This window comes from Hydractinia symbiolongicarpus, chromosome 12 (assembly GCF_029227915.1).
Source record: "Hydractinia symbiolongicarpus strain clone_291-10 chromosome 12, HSymV2.1, whole genome shotgun sequence".
Classification (NCBI taxonomy): Eukaryota; Metazoa; Cnidaria; class Hydrozoa; order Anthoathecata; family Hydractiniidae; genus Hydractinia; species Hydractinia symbiolongicarpus.
In genome coordinates, this window is record NC_079886.1 from 19075192 (window position 1) to 19093664 (window position 18473).

General features: G+C 35.4%; 2 protein-coding genes across 2 annotated transcripts; both read right to left on the minus strand.

Moving 5' to 3' along the window:
* Nucleotides 1–4349: 4349 nt before the first annotated feature.
* On the minus strand, nt 4350–8200 carry LOC130621944 (aquaporin-4-like). The gene is made up of 4 exons (XM_057437314.1): nt 6900–8200; nt 5446–5681; nt 4865–4945; nt 4350–4759 (listed from the first exon to the last, which is right to left on the minus strand). Exons 1-4 carry the CDS (start codon nt 7216–7218, stop codon nt 4634–4636), a joined length of 762 nt encoding a protein of 253 aa, XP_057293297.1. The 5' UTR covers nt 7219–8200; the 3' UTR covers nt 4350–4633.
* Nucleotides 8201–12508: 4308 nt separating this feature from the next.
* On the minus strand, nt 12509–18212 carry LOC130621945 (aquaporin-4-like). The gene is made up of 4 exons (XM_057437315.1): nt 17783–18212; nt 14906–15141; nt 14639–14719; nt 12509–13168 (listed from the first exon to the last, which is right to left on the minus strand). Exons 1-4 carry the CDS (start codon nt 18099–18101, stop codon nt 13034–13036), a joined length of 771 nt encoding a protein of 256 aa, XP_057293298.1. The 5' UTR covers nt 18102–18212; the 3' UTR covers nt 12509–13033.
* Nucleotides 18213–18473: the final 261 nt, after the last annotated feature.

The window sequence follows — 18473 nt, forward strand, 5'->3', positions numbered from 1 at the left end:
TACTCAAAATTTTGACGACCCACGTACTTATCCGAAAAATCGTAGTATAATTCAATTTCTTGCAAGGTTTAACGCGCTTATATTTTAAAAATTGGTTGATCGCTGTCACTTGTAAACCATGATCCAGGTACCATTTTAACAGAGGTGCATAGTTTTCAGCTTTCATCACACCTTGGAGGAAAGAATACGGAAGGAGAAACAACTTCATTTCTGTACGTTTTAAATGTATTGAATTTTCTATTGTTTTTAATTTCAAAAGAATCAGTGCGTGAGGTGCTCGACCGAGTCTTTTTCGCAAAAAATTGATCAAATTCCATATTCTCCTTTAATAGGGGCTAACTTTATTCTATTGAAATCTGACTGTAACACGCTGCAGGCACGTGATATTTGTATGGAAAGTGTGCCTAATATAAGACGGTAAACAATGCTGTTAAAAACTTCAACAATACGTTTGGAAATAAGCGTTTAACCATGATAATAACCTATTTTTGCAGGCTTGAGTATACCACTTTGATCATGAAAAACAATATAGATAGATATGCGCCGGACGAGTGCCGACAAAATGTGTGCTGGATTAATGTTTATTCTAACTAAAGAAATAACTTCTTATAACAGAACGTCGTTTTAAAACGAGATATAAACTTTTTCTTTTTGTTTACAAAAGTGTCGAGCATGTGCTTCTTCACTAATTATGTTAACATAAGAACAAAAGAAATTTTACCGATTTCAATATGGCTTCTTGTTTTGATAATATTATCAAATTCATTATCAAATTATGTAATTGTTTTTATAACCAATCATAGTTGCGAATTGTTATTCACGAATAATTTAGTCACACAACCGCCAAAATTTCAAATTAAGTTTTTATACAGACACCTGCTAAAACCTCACGCAGTGTTTCAATAGATTTAAAAGAGTTGTTTCTCCTTCCGTATTCCTTCCTCCAAGATCACACCCAACAACTTATGTGTACCAGGAATACGTTTACGGCCCATAGATTTTAAATAATCGTGCATGTGCTCCGGAATGGCTTCATCGAGTATTTCTTTCACCACAAACAGTGGAGATATTTCACTAAAATTTTCACGCAGATTTTTAGGCACCTCAATATCAACTTGGTTTTCAACGTTATGCGGTGATCTAGGCAATTTTGAGCAATTTTTCTTTACCGCAGGGAAAGTCATACATCTGTGTGCTAGGATACAGCATGTCTGCGTCTATCCCTAGGATTGTTTGGCACTGTTTGGCGTCCTTGCTTTGTAGGGCGCGCATCTTCACATTTTAACTTGGAGTCCTCGTAGTACTCTCGGGCTAATTCAAGAGCTGGTCTTGTAAGGAACTCTGTCCCACGTACTACGTTGGTCCTCTTTTTTACCGCTAAATATCTCCAGAAGCATAGATTATCTGTTCTTTCATCCATACCATCCATAGCGTAGATGCACCTCTTTTTTCGCAACCAGTCTGAAAGGGGTCCGCATCCTAACAGAGGCTCACGTGTGCTTATAATCTTAATCTGTACATGATAAAAGATGATTTTTCCTTCATATGCTCCTGGGGTCTCGATGGTTCTGACCGGTGGTAAATACTCCTTACTCCAAAATTCACCATCCTCCAGATCAAGACGCTCCAGCTCACATGCCTCTATGAATGCTTCAATCTCTGCGATGGTTGATAGCGACCCGGAGCTGCCCTTACTTTTGTGATATAAAGACACACCACCTCCACCTTGGTGAATATCACAGCTGAAACTGTAAACAACATTTATTCGCATGTCTATATAAGATGTGACTTTATCCATGATAGTATGCGTAATAAATTTTTACATGGACAAATCTGGCACAGTTTTTTTTTGAATTAGGGGATTTCCCTGATTCAGTTTGCGCATGATGACGCCACATTCTGTCATACTCTGTTGACGGTTTTGCGCATGTGCAGATGTTTGTCAGATTATGTGAAATTATTTCGGATTTAGCGGAGTTTCCGAATTTAGTTGGCGCATGCGCAGTTGGGGGGTCACAGGGAGAGATATTTTAGAAAAGTCAGGTGTACAAGGTGTGTTTTTTAGTGATATATTTATACTGTTAACAGTTTGATAAAAGTGTGCCGAAACGTATAGATTAAAATCTCTGCAAAGAATCTCATCTCAATTCTAAATACAGCCTTTTCAAAGTTTGGTTATCCAGAAACATTAATTACAAACAATGGACCACCTTTTCGGTCAAATGAAATCAAACGATACATGAAAATATAAGGGATCAAACATAGAAGGGTGATCCCGTTATGGCCACATGCTAACAGTGAAATTGAACGATTTATGCTACCTCTAACGAAAATTATATGTACGGCACACGTCGAACATAGACCGTATATTGAAGAGGTAGAAGCGTTTCTCATGGCTTACCGAGTAACTCCTCACGTTGCTACAAATATACTTCCGGCAGACATAATATTTAACCGAAAAATACGATATTCATTTCCTGACGCTAATTCCAGTATAGACAAGTTTAGGGATGAAAAACTTACTCACAACGATCAACAATCAAAAGAACGCTTGAAAAGGTATCGAGACAATCGCAATCAAGCGAGACACAGAAATTACAAGTGGGAGATCGTGTACTCGTTAAACAGAAGAGGAAAAATAAACCTACACCGCCATATAACCCAATCCCATACTGGGTCATCGACACAAGAGATATGATGATCAATCCCGGAGGAAGCCAAGGAACAACCGATTGATATTGACTTTGAAGATGAAGAACAAGATGGAGGAAACCATGGTGGCGACTGTCCTGACCTTGAAGTCGAACAAACCACCAATTGCAACAACAAGAACATACGACGACCAAGGAAGTTTCTCGGAAAACGTATCCGCGACGTATCAGACCGCCAAACGAATGGAGAAAGTATTAGACTACACATAGAACATGTACATACATAGACAGACTTGCAAGGTGTGAACAACTCTTTTTTACAAAATTGTTCTGTTTTTTAGTTTTGTTCTTTTTCGGCAGAGGGGAAGATGTGATATTGGGGACTCTACGATGGAGAGTTACTTATTATTATATAACCTATTTTGTTAGAATATATGTGACAAGAAACAAAATAGATGTGTTTACAATAATTACCAATAAAGGAAGTTGTTTTTCTTACCACATGTTAATAAAAGTCAAACAACCTCGTTTTCAGCGCCTTTTATCATTTTAATTTCAAAATCAAAAAAAAAAAGAAAAGAAAAATAACAACGGACGCCTGGAAACGAGGTTGCAAATTCAATAGAATTACGCGTTCTTTTAAAAGATCTACTTATTTTTCGAGCTTCTTCACCTCTCAGGCGACTTAAGGCCAGTTCAAAATATGGTATTTCTTGACGCGCAGCTCCAGGTAAAAATCTATAGGAAAACGTTTTTTTTACGATTTTCTACAACTTCAGGACATGTAAGAAAAAGACGTTTCAGTTGATTTGCTCAGTTATTTGTCGAGATATTCTGAGAAGAAAAAAAGAGGTATTTCAGATGTGGAGGTCTAGTAGCCGTGCCATACGCGTGTACCGTTTATCTTAATAATAAGGGGAACACTTTAGAGTTCAGCGTTATTTTCTTCTCATTTATGTAGTTTTTCTCAAACTTTTTTTGTTGTTGTTGCTAACAGAGTTCTACACGACCACAAGGAACCGTTAGCTTGAAAGTATTAAAAGAAGTATTCTGGAATGTTTCCATTTTGTAGCAAAATTCTTGTTCAGCGTATTCTCGATTATGAAAGCAGTTCTTATTATGTTCTTTTTTTATGGAAAATTTAAAACTCGTGTTTCTATAATTACAAGCTCGTGAGCTTGTATTAAAACGCAAATGTGTCCTACAAGAATGGAAATTTTTGCCTCTCTGAGCACCGACACGGGAGTCGTCGTGTGTTCGAATCTCATCTTGGTAACTATTTTTACTTTTTTTTTCTTTTTTCTTTTTTAAAAAGATAGACAAGTGTTCAAAACACTTGTTTAACTAACTAGTAAATAAAGGTGTTTCCACCAAACTTTTTAAAAGTGAATGTAGGCAGAATTAACTGAATTTATGAATTTCGCAAATTTTGGGGTTTGTGGGTTTGTGGCCTTTCTTTTTCCTGTCAGTCGGTTCACCCAAGACGGACCCATCGAAAATTAAAAGTTCGAGGAATTTTCCGTTCAGGAAGGTCTCACAAATCAATTTTGAAAAATAAGTGTGTAACAAATATTATTGCGTATCTGAATAGTAAAATATGTCGTGTCTAACTTCGTAACAAAAATCCTAATTTGATAGACAGCTTTTTGTAAACTTTATTCGCGAGGTTGTTTGCGTATATCATACGTCTTGTTTTTATTTTAAACAACTAATTTAGGTAACAACTAGCTAATTCAACTTTAAGTTAAATAACCAACCTGTTGCCAAAGCATCCTGTATCTTCTGTATAAAAAAGAGACAACATGCGCTGGGAACAAGGTTATTAAATAACAAAATTATATAAATTTTTTTTTTTTGAGTGAGAAAAGTATTATATACAATATTCATTTGATTCACCTTCCTTCAAAGATGCAAAAAAGAGGAGGTAAATAAACACGTGTTAGGATTATTTTGAAGTGCATGTTATGGTAGTAACATTCTTTTTATGCACTCGTTTTTTCTTTCATGTTGATATCCGAAACTTCGTATCGTTGTTCTTTAGCGTAGAAGAGAAAATTGTACGTTATTGCAGCTAATACACCTCCAAGCATAGGACCAGCCCAGTATATCTAAAATATATAGCAAAGAATGTTAATCTCATGCGAACAGAAACCTTTCATCCAAAAAAAACTCAGCTTGTTGATGACTTTGTTTCAGCAAAATCGAATTCTTACCCAATGATCATCCCATATATTCATGACAACCGCTGGTCCAAAAGAACGCGCCGGATTTATGCCGCATCCAGTAAACGGGATCTGAAAAAGTTGTATCGGAAAAAATTGCAATGAAAGATCATAATTTCATTGCCACATTTTTCTTTTATAAGAATATGCTTTAAAAGAATACAGGCTGGCATTTCAGATTAAAGACAATAGGTTATTGTACAATGGAGAAATCAAAATAAATAATGACCAGCCTTGTTAGAATTTGGGAATTATAATAAAAAGAACGCTTGTATAATAACAATATAAGCGGGTTTAGAATTAAAATTTTTTTCAACCTTGGCCCCAGGGTCCCTTGAGCCGTTACTACGGAGTGGTCACAACTTTTTACAAGGAAAAACGCCATGGAACGAGGTTGCATATTTCCCCATCACCCCACTCTCCTCCCTCTAAAGGTCCGTTCATTTCCTTTTTTTTACATGGATATGCTTTCTGTATTGTTAATATACCTCAAAGAAGGATGTTTTAAAATACAATCTCTCAAAATTTCCCAGGATGGCAAGTAAGATTGTGAAAAATAGAAATATACGTACCAAGCACACATGGCATACCCAAATAACAACACCAATACCCAATGTTGTTCCATATGCTTCTACTTTCTTTTTCGGATCAGTTATGGAGAACACAAAAAATACGAGCAAGAAAGTGAAGAGCAGTTCCATGCCAAATCCTTGTCCGACTTTAACATCTTTATGTAAACTTGTAACACCAAGTGAATCTTGCCATTTGTAAGGTGTACATGCGTAGGTTAGAGCAGATCCTGCAATTCCTAGAAAAATGAAAGCTCAACTAAATCTCTGCTTTTTCTACCATTGCATTATGATGGACAACGCCCATCCTCGCCCTAGCAATTTTTTGAAGTAGTCTGAATTGATAATAGGACAAGCTAAACGATACCGTGTTCTTTACCGGTCAGAAAGAAAAAAATGAATTTCTACCCAGTTAATTTACAATCCTGCATTTTCGGAATTTCTGTTGTTCTCATATGCGTAGTTCATGTTAAATGATCTGTGTCAAATTTTAGTAGGAGGAAACAAAGGAAAGAACAAACGAACGCTTTTATACACATGTAAAACCTCATTAACATCACGATTTTTTTATCTTTCCTTTCCAGGGTCTTTTTTCGATTTTTGATATCGAAGATATCGCCCCATCTTTTTTGCATCTTTCTGTAGTGAAGTGGTTAAATCAAGGGAAAAAAACCTTGTATCGTATTCATCAAAACCGAATCATCAGAAAATGAAGAAACCGTATCGTAGAAAAAAAACCTGATCTTATATATTTTACAAAATTACACTTGTAAAATATCTTTGATGCTATATTTATTTGTAGAATATAGGTTTGCTAAGGATATACAACGTTTGTGGTAACGCCCAGCCCCCGCCCCCGCCCCCGCCCCCGCCCTAGCACTTATTCTAAATAGTCTGAATTAAAAATAGGATATCGGCCCATCTTCTTCGCGCAATTTCCTGCTATATCAAAAAGTGAAAGATGTCCCTGGAAATGAGGTTGTGTTACATTCACTCTCTTCCAGAGAAACATGAAATTTAATTAAAAGACGGAAAAGAAGTATTTCTAAATGTCAATTTGTAATCAGTAATTCTTACAATAGAATGTGTAATTAAATTGTTATGACATTTTACGTTCAAAATAATCACGTAATTGTGTTTCCATAGGAACATGACCACAGATAAAAAACTTTTTCTTACATGAGCTAAATAAGGGGTCAGGTGAGTTACGAAGAGACACGTAGCTACGATCTCTGTTAGCATAATAGAAATGGCGTGACTTTAAACCATGTATCACAAAATAGATTTCTTTGTGCATAATCATACTATTATCCAGTTTGCCAGTTGCTAAACCTTTTTCAGACCAGAAGCGTTTATTGAGTTTCATGGCTATGATAAAGCTTCTTTCTGAGGGTTTTTTTGTAAACTTAGGTTTCAACTAAAAAGATTGATTTATGTGCGAAGGACAATGCACTTACCTCCAACACATTGAGCCACGATGTAAAGTAAGCCTTTTATGATGGAGATTCTTCCTCCAACAATCATACCAAGTGACACAGCAGGATTTAAATGTCCTCCACTAACATGACCAAATGCTTGAGCGAGCGAGGCGATAGACAACCCTATTCCTATTCCAATTTCAACATTGTTTGATGAAACCGATACTGGTGAATTTCCCCAACTTAAAGCAACTGATGTTACACAAAGTAAGAAAAAGATGCATCCAACAAACTCAGCAGCGACTGCTCTCCAAAATGAAATTGATTTGATTTCATCCAATCCTAACGTGATAGTCATTACGACTTAGGTGCGCGTTCGCACTGAATAAGCATTGGCACTGGCATTTCACAAAAACACCAATTCGAGATAATTACAGTAATTAAACATTAAGAAAGAATTTTGTAACAATTCTATTGATAAAATTACATTGGTATGGTGATGCATTAACGAACCTTTCACCCTCGTTCCAAAGGATTTCTGATATAAAAAAGCACAAATCCCTGGAAACGAAGGTGAGAACGTTTATGATTAATTTCTTACGTCATTGATCGGAGGGATCGATAAAAAGACAAAAAGTAAAAAAATGAATTTTTTTTCTTGTGTGAATTAAATTTTGCGAATTGAAGATGATAAATTTTTAGGACGCATTTTCATTTTTGTGATTAAAGATATAAAGCAATTCACGTCTATTTGTGTTTTCAAATTTTTTATGACAACAGTTACCTTAATGATCCGATTAAGCGCCCAACATTTTTTAAGCGCCCGCCTCGAATAACTGCCCAGGTAATTTCCTCAAAGTTCAATAAGCGCCCAACACTTGTTAGGCTCTCCTCCCTCGAATAAGCGCTCACCTGATAAAAGGGCGTTAACTATCTTGAGAAAGCAAATCTAAAAAAACAAGAAGGACTAAAAAACTTCATTTTGTTACATCTTTTATTCAGTTTTACTTTTCAGTAAAAAGAAAAAAAAAAGAAGATTACCGTTGTCTTTATTTTGTACAAAATTGAGAAAAATTTATAAGCGCCTAGTTTTTTTAAGCGTCCACCTCGATTAAACGCCCATGCACAATGAGTAGTTATCAATAATGGATGCAAAATCAAATCAGTTGATCCGCACACATTCTATGAACATGCCAGTGGTAGGTAATGAACTTCCCAGAAATATGCGATTAACTACGAATCCAAAATAATTTAACAGGAAACGAACTTATTTTACTGACACTGTGCTCGCTAGAGTACTGACTACAAAATAGACTTTGTCTTTCTTTTCTTCTTATTTTTGACATATTATTATTATTTCTGTTTCTTGGGTTTGTGATTTTATGGATGCTATTAGGAAAATATGACATTTTTGACACCAACAACAAGCCAAATAGCAGTTTTACCACTTTAGGCAAGTTTTTGACCGTTAATGTTTATCAAAACTACGCGCATGGATTGAGCGAAACCAATTTTCTTAATGTTAAATTATCTTTCCGGAAAGTGATGCAAATTTTCGAAAAATAAACTAAAGCCGAGACACCGAGTTAAAAATGGGTTCCGCTTAAACACTAGATCATACTATTGTCTGTAACGACAGAAGAAATTATAAGACATTGATTTGATCTTGAAAGTTCCTGTTTCGTGAAGTTTTCGTTATTAAATAACAAAAAATAAATAGTTTATAAAGTTTTTTTCTTTTCAAATTTTTGATTTGTGGAGCGTCAAAAGTGAACAAGAAACAGCTTGAAATATCGCGCCCTTGCTGGCACCTTTCGTGAAAGCAAGACTGCGAGAGAATAAAGTTCTGGTATATTTCGATTGAGTTTATACTATGCCTTCATTTTCCAATATTGCTGCTACGTGACAGTGCGAGTATGATCTTACATCAATTTCGAAGGTATACATGTTAGAATTTCAATCAAAAGTTGTTATTTTACAGAACAGATTTGTGCAAAAGCCTACATGTCTTTTTATATATTTTTACATATCGCACATCTGTGATAATTTACTGAATTTCTTTCGTTGAAAATAATAATACTCTGATTCTCACGCTGTGAAAAAATAATCCGGTTTCTCTAATATCCTGATTCTCACGCTGTGAAAAATAATCCGGTTTCTCTAATATCTTGATTCTCATGCTATGAAAAAATAATCCCGTTTCTCTAATGTTCTCAACTCTCTAGTAGATCCGTCTATATTTTTAAGGTTGAAACCTTAATCCTGCTGCGGGAAGTATATTATCGGTCTAACCTATGTCGACCAACGATATAACAGTATTCTATCAAAACTAAAAAAAGCTCTGCAAGTTCCATTACATTCTATATTCAATGTTTCCTTACAGCAGAGACATTTCCTGAAAAATTAAAAACTGCAAGAGTTCTATCGGATGTTGCTTATGTTGTATCTTCCAAAACATTGTTTTGGAAGATACAACATAAGCAACATCCGATGTTGCTTATGTTGTATCTTCCAAAACAATGTTTTGGAAGATACAGCATAAGCATTCTTTCTGATTCTCACGTAACAGCTTCTTTCAACCCAGAAGTAACTAAACAATCGCTAAGTTCTCTATTACTAATAGAGGGCCTAAAATATGGAACAACTTCCTTAACAACGACATGAAAAATCTTTTAACACATACCTAAACGGAAACTAAAACGGAAACTATGAACTACATCTCTTTTAAATAAAAATAATTAAATCGCACGACATCCGTATCTCCTTGCTAACCTTTTATAGAAGGGTTAGGGGCTTGGTGATAAGACTACGGCAGTCTTACTCTTACCCCTGCCATTTTTAGCTACTAGCTGCAGCTAAAGGATATGCAATCACATATTTCTAGATTCTACAAGCAGCTATAATTTTGTATTTAGTTTTATGTATGTCTGGCATCAGGTCTTAATATATAAAAGTAGTCGTTAGCCCGTGGAAAAATTCACGGGTTGGCACGTCCTTTTTATAACGCATCACGTGCGTCTCGCTACTTGCGCAGCTAAGCTACCATTTTGCGTGACAGACAGACAGACAGACGTATACGGGTATTATAATATAGAGTATTTGTTAGCCCGTGGAAAAATCCACGGGTTCGCCTGTCGCAGCTAAGCTACCATTTTGCGTGACAGACAAACGGATGGACATACGTATACGGGCATTATAATATAGATAGTCATTAACCCGTGGAAAAATCCACGGGGTCGCCCGTCCCTTATATATCGCATTTCGTGTTTCCGTGACAGAAGGACAAACAGACGCACGAACAGACAGACGGAATACGGCTATTATTAAAGAGATTTTCACTACAAGATGATTGGCTAGATCGTTTGCATTTTCTTAAAAGATTTACTTTAAAAAATATTTTGACACATTTTGAATGCGTGCGAGATGACACGATAGCATATCAATTTTTATTCTGTTTTTTTTTTCTATCAACTTTTGCTTTTGTTTATTGAATTAAGTCAAGTTTACAACAGTTGTCTCTTTACTTGAAAATATAAAAGCAAGGGAAAATCAAATTTCTCCACTCACAAATGTATATAAATTAACGAGAGAATATATGCACACAATGTTTTTTTTAGCTTCTCCTGGTAGTTCTGTTTGTTTAACAAGGGGAGAGAACTTTCCATGAAGAAGATGTTATTTCCCCTCGATTTCAGTATATTCTAAGTCGGAAAACTTTATTTGCTTCCAAAAGTGTGCCATATTTATTTACGTCTTTTGAGAAGACGCATTAAATGTAAAATCAATGTGCCGTATTCCAAATTTCGAATAATTATGCGCGGGAACTGAAAATCTTTACAATAACAAAACAAGAAAAATTACAATAACAAAAAAAGTAAGTGAGTAAGTAAGTAAGTAAGTAGGTAACGGGTAGTTTTAACGTCATTGGGGATTCCATTCTAATGGTTGGCTCTTCCTCCCCTCTGATTGTAACTATGTTCCGCTAGAGATACGCATAAAGTTGCTCTAACTTGCTTGCCTGCCATACAAGCCGATTAGCGGTCAGTAGATGGCACCAGATGGGCCGACAACACTACATTTAAAGTGCGCCGGAGTGGGGACTCGAACCTGAAACCTTATAATTACAAGCCGAATGCGCTACCACTACACCATATCTCTAATTCAAATAAAATAAGATCACTATTTCTATCTTCCTAAAGGTAGGTTTCCATACGACTGCATTTTATGCTCGAGCGCAAAAATCTGACGAATTTTTCTCTCTCGAGTTAGACGTAAATGGTAATTATTTTTTCGCTCAAGAGAAAAGGTGCTCATTCAGATTAAAATTGCTGCCGTAAACAGAAAATATGTTTTGTTACGGAATTTGAAATTAATCACAACTTTTGTTTATATCTCCCCTGTTAGTAATGAAAAACTCGAAAAGATCATCAGAAAAGAATGTCGGTAAGGAGACATTTCCAGAAAAGAAGGGAACCAAAGGGTTGTACAATGTATTAGATACAAACTCAATCTTATTTGACCGTTAACGTCTGATATTATTCTGTACACCAAATCAACACAGAACAGAAAAAAATAACATATAATAGAAAAACATTTTTGGTTGTTCACTTTATTTGATGAAACTCCAGTGGAAGGGGGGATGGGGAGGGGGGCTGAGCCATAGTATGAGAGTTTAAGTTTTAAGTGAAAATCAACGAGGGAAGCAAGTTGCCGAAACAGCTGGGGTCCAGGGGCAAAACGCAATTTTAGAGTCCTAAAACACGTAAATCGCATTACTTAGTGAGATAGCCTGCAGATTCTCTGGTTGGAGGATAGAGACACTTATTGGCAGAAAATAAAAAATTATTACTTAGCAAAAAGTGGGTGGCGCTGCTCCTGCACTCTAAAGACACTTTTGCATTTCTAAACTTATTAAATTTTTTCTATTCATTTGGAATGGAATGCATACTTGATTAAATAGTGAAAATTTTGGGGGGTTGGTGATAAGATTACTACAGTCTTCTTCTTGCTCCTACCATTTTTAACTACTTGAGCTGCATACCTGAGGATAGCAATCACATATTTCTAGATTCTACAATATAACTGCTATAGTTTTGGATTCATTTTTACGAAAAAATGCAAATTATTTAACAACGAAATAACAGTACCAATAAAAAATATTTTATCTTTCTTAAATCAGCAATATCGTTTTCTTCCTTTAAGGCACGTTTTGGTGCCACTATTGTGAAGTCTTATTATCTGTCTGTCTGTCTGTCTGTCTGTCTGTCTGTCTGTCTGTCTGTCTGTCTGTCTGTCTGTCTGTCTGTCTGTCTGTCTGTCTGTCTGTCTGTCTGTCTGTCTGTCTGTCTGTCTGTCTGTCTGTCTGTCTGTCTGTCTGTCTGTCTGTCTGTTTGTCTGTCTGCCTGTCTGTCTGTCTGTCTGTCTGTCTGTCTGTCTGTCTGTCTGTCTGTCTGTCTGTCTGTCTGTCTGTCTGTCTGTCTGTCTGTCTGTCTGTCTGTCTGTCTGTCTGTCTGTCTGTCTGTCTGTCTGTCTGTCTGTCTGTCTGTCTGTCTGTCTGTCTGTCTGTCTGTCGGTCTGTCACGCAAAATGGTAGCTTTGCTGCGCGAGGAGCAAGACGCACGCAGTGCGGTATAAAAAGGACGGGCGAACCCGTGGATATAAGTATTTATCTTTCTGATGAGCACTTTTTTAAAATTTTGTCATACATAATTAAAAAAAAACTAAACGTTGAAGGTATAAAGATATATACTATTTTTTATAAATAAACTGTTAATAAATCAACTAAACACAGCGTTATTGCAAGCACCCAAGCTTTTTCTTCTTTTTTTCTTTTATAGGAGGAGAGGAGGGGTGGGTTTACTATAATACTAGGCATCACCATGCAATGCAACAGGAAGATCTGAGAAATTTTAACCCCCTGGAATAAATAAAGACACATCCTCTGCTTAAGTACGTCCTGTATTAGCTGTAGGTTAAATATAATTAGAAGAATCAATTCCGTTATTTTGCACGGCATCAGGTTTTATGAGATCTACGGAGAATTAAAATTACCGAGACATAATAAGTGAGCAATCAAAAAATTCAAAAAACATGTAAAACATTTTCACTTCACTACCTAAAAAAAAATATTAAAGAAAATAATAATAAAATAATGTTACAAAGAGATACATTTTTTAAGCAGAAGAGTTTCTTTTTAGCGGTACATCTGTAGCAACGTATGCTGTGTCGTTTTTATCCTCTTTGAAAAAGATGAACGTATATGCAAGTGCGGCAAGAACACCACCAAGCATCGGCCCAGCCCAGTAAATCTAAAATATATACACTAGATTTTATTCTTCTACTTTCACTTTGTTTACTAAAAGAGTGCTCGATAAAAAGAAACAGAAAAGAAACAAAAAGACAATTTTTAGATTCAATACTAGAGTTTCATGCTTTCGTTTTCCTCGGTTAATAATAATTATTAGCCTGTCTTCATGGGAAAATGTAGACCTCTGTCACTCGCATGGCCCTCACTGCGTTCGGTCCATGGCGTCATGACTTCGGTCTATATTTTCCCGTATAGACCGGCTAAACGGTCAATAAGTCATTTATTACCCACTGATTATTTCATAACCATTAAATGAAAAAAAAGGTTTTAGAGTCCAGGGGTCTTTACCAAAAACAAGGCCTAGGTGGAAACCACGCAACTTTCCTTATATTTCGAACGTACACAGACATTCGATCCACAACTCGTTCAAAAATAAACTATACAAAATAACTCTTAACAATAGAATATTTCAAAACAGTTTTAAAATTCAATTCCTTGTCGTTTCGCTGGTGGAGTGTTCGTAATAAAATTAAATGTACAATTGTTAAAATTTCCTCCGGAAAAAAATGAAGAGAGGGTTGATGAAGACTGCGTGGAACTGGAAGTATTAAGAGCTGTCGATTGGTTATGTACGTCAAGTTGGTTATTATTTGAGCTCAAGATTTTTGACATTTTTTAACGGTGAGTGGTACTAGCCGATTTGTAAATTTTGTGACCATTGTGTTGAGCTACATAAACTTCGGGGACATTTGCATCCAAAAGCTTTCCAATCAATATTTTTCTTACCGAATGATTAGCCACCTTTCTGCCTGTAAGCCCGTGTTATTTAGAACTTAAAAATTCTCTTGTGTGTGTTCAGTTCTTCTGGTGGTATGAGATGAGGTGGTCTATATTCTTGAATGCTTCGACAATACTTAACAAAAGTGTTTGCTGCACACGTATTACAATATTTTGTAGCTTTTGACTATTGTCCTGCTATGAATTCGTCTATTTCATTTAAATCGTCAAATAAAACTATCGTCTACCAGACGAAAACAAGGAGTAATTGACATTTTTCTATCACTTTAAATTAACTTTCCTGTTTTGTTTTTTGTCATATAGACTGGTCACGTGAAAAAAAACCAATCAAATTTTCCGACGTTCGAATGAACGTAAATACTTAAAAATACTCAACAGTGGGGTAATAAATTGACATATAACCTGTAAGAACAATACAAAGTCATCAAAAGGCAATGCAATGGTATCTATATAAAAAGTGGCGTCGATTTGCCCCTAGTCTTTAGTATCAATTTGAAAAAGTTTGTACTTATTAATGATATATTTATGTTGTTTTTACAGGTTATATGTCATTTTATATGTGGCAAGGTCATGTTGAAGAGGGTGTACTAAGCATTGTGCAAATTCGTTAATCATATATTTTTATAGAAAAAAAAGAACAGCAAGAACAAAAAGACAAAAATAAACAACAAACCCAATGATCTTTCCATGAATCCATGACTACAGCTGGCCCGAATGAACGTGCGGGATTTATTCCACATCCAGTGAACGGAATCTAAATCAAAAAATTATGCTTGTGAAAACACTTGTAAGATAAAAATATCTTGGATTGCAGCTCAATATCCAAATATCTATAATACAGACTTTTAGTAACACATTTTTTACCTCTATACAACTGGAATGGTTTAAAACAGAATACCATGACGCAGGGAAACTTTGTTCAAATTATATAGATACCTACCAAGCACACATGGCATACCCAGATAACAACGCCAATACCCAATGTTGTTCCATAAGCTTCAACTTTCTTTTTCGGATCAGTGATGGAGAACACAAAAAATACGAGCAAGAAAGTGAAGAGCAGTTCCATGCCAAATCCTTGTCCGACTTTAACATCTGCATGTAAACTTGTAACACCAAGTGAATCTTGCCATTTATATGGTGTACATGCGTAGGTTAAAGCAGAGCCTACAATTCCTAAAAAAAGATAAACCTAACTATTTTATTTTGTTAATATTTCTTTATAACTGCACACATAAATAACATGTCAAATCATGTTTTCTCCATTTTTCCGTCATAGTCGATATTGAAGTCACAAACAGAATTCTACCATAAATACCACAATTAAAAATTTAGAAAAAAAATTCGCGCGTCTTTCAACTAATTTTGTATTTCAGTTCGTCCCATAAAATTCCTAAAAATTTCCAACACAGAATTGGCCTGTGACAGATTTGACAGTACAGAAAATAGGATTAGAAGCCATGGGAGAACATTTAATTCAGCCCCAAATATTTAAAACTGTCATAACGCAGAAGCAAAATTGATATTAGAAATTAGCAGATTATTCTCATTTCATCTATCTTTTACGGATGGTTACAGACTAAATTTTTAATTGAGTTTATAAATTTATGGCGCCTTAGTTTAGTGTTTATAACTTCAGCACGTTGTACAGGAGATCGGGGTTCGTTTCCCCTTGGCGGCGATCCAATATGGGCGAGTGAATGTTACCATAGCTTTTGGTTGAGCGAAATTTGGAAGATGACACACTGTGTGGACCATTGGATGTTCATGGAGATTATCTGGTAAAGCGCAGACCCTAACTATGTTTGCGTAGCTTAAAATGAGCATTAAATACTCCAGGACTTCCCATCTAAGACATGGCCCCTCCTGGAAATAATAAACAAGGTATATCTCTCGAGATTTTGTCTGAGTTAGAACAATACAGGGGAGCGATATAAAATCTGGACATCTATTTATCTATGTCTTCAACTTATTAGACACGGTTTGCAAGGAAACATGATTTCAGAAATGTTCCAAAATTAAAAATACCATATTCATGGACCTAATATAAAGGGAGAGTGAACCTGTGCTAGGGTTGTTTTTTTTCTCCCTAAGGGGATGATTTTTATTTCTGTTTTGTTTTATTTTTGTAACCATAGACTCACTAATATCCATTTTGATTTCCATAATTTTAATTTTAGTTGTTTTAGGATATTCCTACTCAGACATTCCAGTGAGGATGGAACTAACGACCTTTCGCCTGGGTCAATCGCTTTGCTGATTAAATTGCTGATCCCGTAAGAAACAGAAATAATAGGAGTCTCGGAGACTATCATTTAAACTTTGGCAGAAAAATTTAATTCTGCGGAAACAAAATTTGTTTGTGTTAGTTTTGGACCTCAAATATCGTATTAAAAAATTGCCAGGGGGTGCACATTTATAATTTTGCTTAGCTAAATTATTTTTATTTACTGAAGTTGTTTAATTGTGGATTCTTACGTTTTAAGTCAGATTACTTAACGCCATTTGATACTAATATAGTTTACGCCAAAGGGCGTTTACCAAATACATACACTAAATAATAGATCCAAGGTATTGCTTTACTGACAGACATTTAGTCCAAGTTATTGTCAGATATTTATGACATATTATCGAACCTTTGTCCCCGACACTTTTCTCGACCCCTATCATACAACCTGGCCTGAGCAACGTTTAATATGAATAACTAAAAAGTTTGAAGAGTTATCAAGTTATCAAAGTTATATCTCTTCCGTAATTAATTCATTAGTTCTTTAGCAATTTTTAGAGATAAGATCTTATAAAACAGACCGCACAAATTTTGTGTATTGGGAAATTATCGGTACCTTTTTTATCAGTCTGACATGAAATTACATAATTTATGTCAATTCCCAGATCCCGTAAGAAGTATATATATTTACGCTTAAAAACCTCGTGCATGACGTATTTTTAATAACGTTATAAAGATTTGTTCTATCATCATATTAAAAACATGGTACCGAGGCTGATTCAAAAGTGAGATTAGTAACTGTGACAACAGCTGAAAAAATCATTAGCGCGTACTAATTAGAAACAGGTAATAGGGTTTATAAAGATCATTATCGGTGAAATTCTTTACTAATTTGCGTCGTTAATAACAAGTCTCAATCACGGCATTGGGTAAACAAGTTGGGAATATTTTTCGCACGCACAAGAGCTACATTTAAATATTTTATTCTCAAACTAAGCTGTAGGTAAGCTGTCGAGTGTGGTATTGAAGTCTAGCAGTTAAAACATGTAGTTCCTAGGATGGAAATACTACTTTAATTGGAGAAACTTTCGCGAGAAAAAATTCGCGAAATTTTTTGGATAAACTTTCGCGAATGAACAAACCCGCAAATTTTGCGAGATAAACTTTCGCGGACAAGAATTTTTCAGTTAGAAAAAACTTCAAAATTCTTAGCATAATTGAAAATGTTATAAATTTTGTGCGTTTTTGGTGAAAAATGATAAAATAGCTTACTGGATAAACTTTTGCGAATGAAAAAATTGGGAAACTTTCGCGAGATAAAGTTTCACGAATGAAGAAACTCGCATATTTTCGCGAAAATGGCGAAAAATCGCGAATTCGCGAAAGTATCTATTGCGAAAGTTTCTCCAATGAAAGTAGCTTAACTATGTGAATCGTTTTTTGTACCTTCAGTTGAGCAGTTGACATGTCCTCATGGCTTTTAAATGGCAAGGATGTAAAGCGTGTTAACAAGAGATAGTTTCAAGGAGCATCGTTGACACCTCATACTTTATACTACCTCTGTTTTTATATGTTTTGAAATGCACTTACCTCCAATACATTGAGCCACGATGTAAAGTAAGCCTTTTATGATGGAGATTCTTCCTCCAACAATCATACCAAGTGACACAGCAGGATTTAAATGTCCTCCACTAACATGACCAAATGCTTGAGCGAGCGAGGCGATAGACAACCCGATTCCTATTCCAATTTCAACATTGTTTGATGAAACCGATACTGGTGAATTTCCCCAACTTAAAGCAACTGATGTTACACAAAGTAAGAAAAAGATGCATCCAACAAACTCAGCAGCGACTGCTCTCCAAAATGAAGTTCTTTTGATCTCATCCAAACCTACCTCGATAGCCATTATTTCGTAAGTAACACCCTCTCTTACGAAATGTGATGTTTTCAACTTTGTGTGAGATGTTTAAATCATTTAAATATTTTTTGTTGTTGACTGAGCTAAAACAATACATTGTCCTTTTTAAGAGATAATTATATCGGAGAGTAATAGAAAGATAATAAATTGATTTAGTTTCAGATACTGTGAATACTTGTTTTATATACCCCCCTATTATATACCCTAGTGACTATTTAATACTTTATTTATTTAAGTTGGCCAGGGGGTGTTTTATATAGAATTCCGTAGCGGCTTAAAATCTTATCTATGTTCTGTACCATGATCAGGTAAATCCATCAGTATCAAATTTTGTATCCAGACTCCTTTGCGCCTTTCACT

What these genes read in the sequence shown, in the direction of transcription:
- LOC130621944 (XM_057437314.1), bottom strand. Translation starts at nt 7,218, where the DNA reads ATGACTATCACGTTAGGATTGGATGAAATCAAATCAATTTCATTTTGG. An exon ending in CGTGGCTCAATGTGTTGGAG is followed by an intron (nt 5,682 to 6,899) that starts GTAAGTGCATTG and finishes TCATTTTTCTAG; the next exon opens with GAATTGCAGGATCTGCTCTA. An exon ending in ATATATGGGATGATCATTGG is followed by an intron (nt 4,760 to 4,864) that starts GTAAGAATTCGA and finishes TATATATTTTAG; the next exon opens with ATATACTGGGCTGGTCCTAT.
- LOC130621945 (XM_057437315.1), bottom strand. Translation starts at nt 18,101, where the DNA reads ATGGCTATCGAGGTAGGTTTGGATGAGATCAAAAGAACTTCATTTTGG. An exon ending in CGTGGCTCAATGTATTGGAG is followed by an intron (nt 15,142 to 17,782) that starts GTAAGTGCATTT and finishes ATCTTTTTTTAG; the next exon opens with GAATTGTAGGCTCTGCTTTA. An exon ending in ATTCATGGAAAGATCATTGG is followed by an intron (nt 13,169 to 14,638) that starts GTTTGTTGTTTA and finishes TATATATTTTAG; the next exon opens with ATTTACTGGGCTGGGCCGAT.